Source organism: Ananas comosus, linkage group 3 (assembly GCF_001540865.1).
Source record: "Ananas comosus cultivar F153 linkage group 3, ASM154086v1, whole genome shotgun sequence".
NCBI lineage: Eukaryota > Viridiplantae > Streptophyta > Magnoliopsida > Poales > Bromeliaceae > Ananas > Ananas comosus.
Genome location: NC_033623.1, coordinates 15,443,952 through 15,449,717, shown reverse-complemented (window position 1 = coordinate 15,449,717; position 5,766 = coordinate 15,443,952). Strand labels below are relative to the sequence as shown.

Here is a 5,766-nt window from a genome sequence, read left to right as displayed (position 1 = left end):
CAAAAAAAAGAGAAGAAATATTCAAAAGAGTAGAGTGTCAACCGAGAGGCTAACACAAATTTAATTATTTAAAATGATATACTCATAAATGCATAAATTAAAAATTTTGTCAAATAAATGGCGGGTGATATGCTTACCCAAGCTGTATAGGCGTATAGCCCTTCTGGTGATTGTAACTTTGACAAGAGTGGAAAATATATGGATAGCATGTATAGGGTCCGAATCAACATATGTACGTTTTGCCGTGACATTACCGTGTATCATTTTCGCACCCGGTAGCTCCAGAAGGGCACTCGCCCGTCCATCATCTATCCAACAACGGTTGCTACGAGCGGTATCCCTACTCACAGGTGACAAATCGGGCCCTAGTTGCCTAACCTTCGTAGACCCATCATGTAGTGATTACAACCTACGAGAATCAAAACACTGTTTTAAGACCCCTTAACTGCTTCGTCTTTGTCAGGAAGCCCTTCGACATGACATGTGACGTATCTTTTCTTCTCAGCATTTTTTCAATTTATTTTATTTTTATTTTAATTATTATTATTATTTAAATAAAAAAAATTATTAATTGCTTGTTTGTATGGTCTGTATAGATGCAACAGAATAATAACATCAGCTGTTTGCATGCTTACAGTGCTCAATATTTGTACCGCGCGCTTCATAAAAATATAACGCTCGAATTGCTAACATGTACATAATATTTCATTAGAGAGACTTTAGTTTGGTATAAAATGAAGGAAAAATTATTTTCATCAGTATGAAAATATTTTTTTTATTTATTTGCTTCAGCATCAAATAATTTTTTTCGTACAAATACTTTTTACAGATCAATGTAGAAAACTTGACATTGTCATTTTTTATTTTTCTTTGCAGAAAAACGAAAATTCTCTTGAAAGGAGACATTTGCCCTCTCTTTCTCTTTATATTAATGTTCAAATAATTTCTCTTTATATTCTTTGTGCTCTCAGGAGCACGGAGGCCTCTGTGCTCCTGAGTTGTTTTCGATAATAGAATTTTCGAATCGACGATCGGCTTCGTTAAACTTGATCTAGCGTATTTGAACTTTCTGGAAAATAATTTTTGCGATTTTTTGACATCATTTATCTAGTGATCGAAAGGATTCAAAATCAATAATTTTTAATGGCTGAAAATAAAAATTTTATAAAAAGTGGTGATATAGCACTAAAATTTTCGATCAGAAATATTGATCTTGTTGTAGATACTATAAAGAATTTTGTATCAAAATTTCATTTGACTTAAACACTTCTACACCGTTAAACTTGAAAACGGTAGATATCAATCATTAAAAATTATGGATTTTGAATCCTTTCGATCACTAGGTAATGATATTAAAAAATCGCAAAAATTATTTTCTAGAAAGTTCAAATACGCTAGATCAAGTCTAACGAAGCCGATCGTCGATTCGAAAATTCCATTATCGAAGACAACTCAGGAGTACGGAGGCCTCCGTGCTCCTGAGAGCACAGCAGCCCTGCTCTATATATATATATATATATATATATGTATGTATGTATGTATGTATGTATGTAAATTTTGATTTAGCTAAAAATGTACCACTTTATATGAAGGTCTTAAACTATAATGTATTTTGTAAAAGACATCTGAACATTATGAATTTTAACTTTATTATTTAATGCTTAATATTTTCTTTATTTCGAAGTAAAATTCATCAAGATCAACCTGATTTGAGTATAAACTAAAAGTTTTCGAGCAAGTTTAGATACTTATTCTCTTTAAGCATTTGAAGATAAACGGTCTTAACTTGTTAAATTTATCTAAAATTTTATTCTGTTGATAAATAACCCAATATTTTTAATGATTTTAGATTTATTTTCGTCAAATTTATTTTTTAATATTTTGTTGGTTAGACATAAGATATGAGTTTAAATATTGTTCAATTATTGCTATTAGGATTTTGATTTATACCTATATATAGGCTGTTGTAAATGTGTAAAAAATTATCCACTATCGAAATTTAATCCAAAAATATTTAATAAAGTTTTTAGTTTAATTCATTGCAATACTCCTTTTGTTCTTTACAAATATATATATTGAAAATAATAATTCTTAGACTTTAAATTTGTTGGCTTGTAATTAAACTTAGTATCACTCTATGTGGCAACAAAAGAAAGGAGAAATTTCAATCAACATGTTTTAATGAAACTATTAATTGGTTAATAAATAGAATTATCAAGTGCCAGGGTAATATAGTTCTCAAAAACATGAAAATTTTTGTTTTGTTAGACATGTTCCTATGGCAATAAATAGAGTAAATAATANAATTTTTTTTTTCTTTTTTTTTTGGCACATGGAATTACTTTTTAGGAGACAGACACATGTAGGTACAACATTATTTATTTGCTGTAGTAAATCTCCACAGAAAATTCTATACTTTATATTGCTATCTAGAATATCTAAAAATATAGTAATTATACCAAATATAATTTGATCGTTTTAAGCCAATCCAAAACCGTTGGTCTTTTAATTTCGTTGTTACAAAAAATTCTACAAGTTGAGCTTTAAAAGTGCTGCCACCTGTTCCATGAAAGACAATCTTCAACTGAGTCTGGTGTCACCTGAAAGCAGGGATGTAGTGTGGGCCATGCCGGGTCGGCACCGCCCATATATTTTCGGGCCGAATCAAGCTTAGGGCTGGCCCGGTCCTACCCGATTATAAATTTGGCCCCGGCCGTGACGGCCAGAGATATCAACCCTCCGGCCCAGCACGGTCTCTTGGCCCGGAAGGCACGGGTCGGGCCGTGGTTCGCGCCGACCCGGGCCTGGCTGTGCCTTTTTATTTTTTATTTTTTTTAAATGTAAAATTTAAAATATAAACAATAAAATTATTTCTATTTAAATTAATTAAAATTTTTAACATTTATAAAAATAATAAATGCTTTTTTTTTCATAGAATATAAATTTTTAGTAACTTTTTTTTTTAAAAAAAAAGAGGTGAGATGCTTTTGGTCCAATGCACCAAACATTGGACAAAAAAATGTATTTAGTCTATTGTACCAAAAACTCTCCTCCTGAGGGGTGCAGTGGATAACTTCTCGACAGAAGGGTCAAACCAGGCCCTTCTTCCCAGGAGCTTCCCGGTACGTCGCCGACCCGTTTCGGGTCGTGCTGTACCTAGCCGCCGGGGCTAAGGGGGAGGCTAGGCGCGGCACGGCACTGCATCTCAGGCCGGCCCTGCCCGACAAGGATGCTACATTACCTATGCCGCGCCGCAGCCCGGCCCGAGGCAGTGCATGGTCCGTCCGACCCGTTTTACACCCCTACTGGAAAGACTAATATAAATTTAATTTTTTAAAATTATACAACTATAAATGCATAAACTAAAAATTTTATCAAATAAATTAATAGTTATGTTAAATTTAATATTTTAAATTATTTTGTAGCTAATAAAACTAAAATAATCAATAAATAGTTAAAATTTAAATAAATGTCAAACTAACCAGAGTCACGCCCGAACCGAAAAATCCAGGACCAAATCAATTTTTGGTTCGTAAATAATATACGAAAACTTATTTCTTTTTTCGGTTAACCTTTTCCTATGGTTTCAAAATCACCCTCTCTCTCCCATCTCCGATCTGTTGATTCGGATTGATACCAGAGCTCGCTTCATTCCGATCTCAAGGTATTCGGATGTCTAGAAAGTTTTCTTTTTCGTTTATACGACGTATTTTATTATTACCAAAGCTAAGGTTTTCTCATTTTAGATGTAACATTTCGCTTTTCTTAAATTCCTTTTCTTTTAAACAATTGGATGGTTGTTTTTGATTTGATCTGGAATTCCTAAATTCACCCTCCTCTGAGAAATTTTAAGGTTTGCTTGATTACTTGACTGGTCTGTTGCGATATTTGCTCTTTTTCTTTAAACGACTCTGTAACAATTGGTAGATGATGAGTTTGGTTAGATGTCTACAAAAGCATTAAAAAAAAAAAAACAAAAATCATTTGAACAAGTTATTCCGTAATTACTTGTGTGTTACAGCCCCTTTTGAGTGCCAGAATAAATTATCTACCTATCTATTGACAACTAATCGGCTCTGAGGATTTTTTTTTTGTTTTCTTTGTGATTGCAAGGTTTCGGCATCTGTAATTGGTTTATCTTACTTTGGGAAGATAACTTACAAGCAGAATGTAAATACTCTCTCGACTATTAGCCTGTTTATCAAATTCTTTGATGAAATCTCCAATCAATCTGAGTAAACTCTATGAAATCATTATTAACGGGATTCGTTGATGAAATCATCGATAATTTGACTGGACATTGCCGACTACTGCAGGCCTTATTAGATGACAACACCAAAAAATCATGAATATGAGTAAACTCTATTAAGATGACGAGCAATTTTTTTTTAACTCTATTAGTCGTTAGCCGTTCATTATTTTCGTTGCATTTGCTATAAAGTAATTAAAATTATTCGTCAGTAAATTTAGTAAAATCTTCAATATTTTGACCTCAATTTCAAAAACTTAAAAAGTAAGGAAGTATAAATCAGAAAAAGACCTAAAAAACTTTAAAAAAATGTTGAAAGGCATGTATCTTGGATTCTTCTTCTCCTTGGAATGTCTTAGTTCAGTTCCTTCCGGGCCTACTAGTTATTTGTGGTTTGTAAAACAAATACATCCTCTGTCTCAGTGGCAGCATGAACTCCTTTGTGAAGACCCTTACTAACAAGGCCGTCACGTGGGCAACCGACATGCTGATTCGCGGTAGGTACGAGCTATGGATAAGAAAGTTTGGACGCACGTACGCAGATGCTGCTGAGAAGGAGCGGCGGTTCGCAAATTTTAAGGAAACGTTTGAGTTTGTTAGAAAGCATAACCGAGAAAGAACGTATGGATGCACGCTGGGGCTCAACAACTTTTCTGATATGTCATCGGAAGAGTTTGAAAACACTTATTGTATGAAGGGTTTCATGAATCATTTGACGGCTGAGGACCTTGAAATGATTGAGAATGCTGGACGTGAAATGCCAACATCCAAAGCAGTTGCGGTGCGCAAGATAAACCCTTTATCTGTAACTTTCTCAATACTTCCATTTTTTTTTTTTTCTATTGTTGAAGTTCTTTTGACCTGTTTGCCGCATTGTCACTGTTTCCATCCATCACGAAGAAGGGTGCTTGGAGGACAAAGGGACGTTCTCAACAAGGCAGGCCCCCCAAAGGTCCTCGAAGGGATGCTAAGAGGAGGCTGCATGAGCTTCGTGGTGCTGCTTCTAATGTGAAGATGAGTTAGGCATCTTTCTATTGGCAAGCAAAGACTGCTCTATTTTGTTATTAGGTTGGCTGTTAGATGCTTATGCCACAGTTATGGCGTGTGCTAAGCTTATGTTATAACTTATGATGTACCCCATCCTGAGACCCTAATTACTGCTTATTGTATGAAAGCTATTTTGTTTCGTTGCCTGCTAATATTAGTTTCTAAACTTGGGTACAATGTGTGCTGTTTTGTTATGCTGTTTCTGATTTAAATGTTGGTTACATTGTGCGAGAAGTATTGTTTCTAGCGACTGGCTTTCTATGATACCGCATTCGAAGTCTAGTAAAATGTGCTACACTTACGATTGGGCCATATGAATATTATCTAGAAAAAGTTTGCTTTTCTTACCCGGTGAAATGCTAGATCTGAATGTGCTCTCCACTTTCGGTATTTCTGGTATAGAATGGGTGATAATGCTATCTATGCAGTAGCGTTGAGCCACAGCTTCTAAGTTGTTATGACTTAATACA

At 34.4% G+C, this 5,766-nt stretch overlaps 1 protein-coding gene across 1 annotated transcript; it reads left to right on the top strand.

Moving 5' to 3' along the window:
* LOC109707085 (senescence-specific cysteine protease SAG39-like) lies at window positions 3,554-5,490 on the top strand. Its single transcript, XM_020228160.1, has 3 exons — window positions 3,554-3,664; window positions 4,673-5,030; window positions 5,150-5,490. The coding sequence occupies exons 2-3, from the start codon at window positions 4,680-4,682 to the stop codon at window positions 5,270-5,272; spliced, it is 474 nt and encodes a 157-aa protein (XP_020083749.1). The 5' UTR covers window positions 3,554-3,664; window positions 4,673-4,679; the 3' UTR covers window positions 5,273-5,490.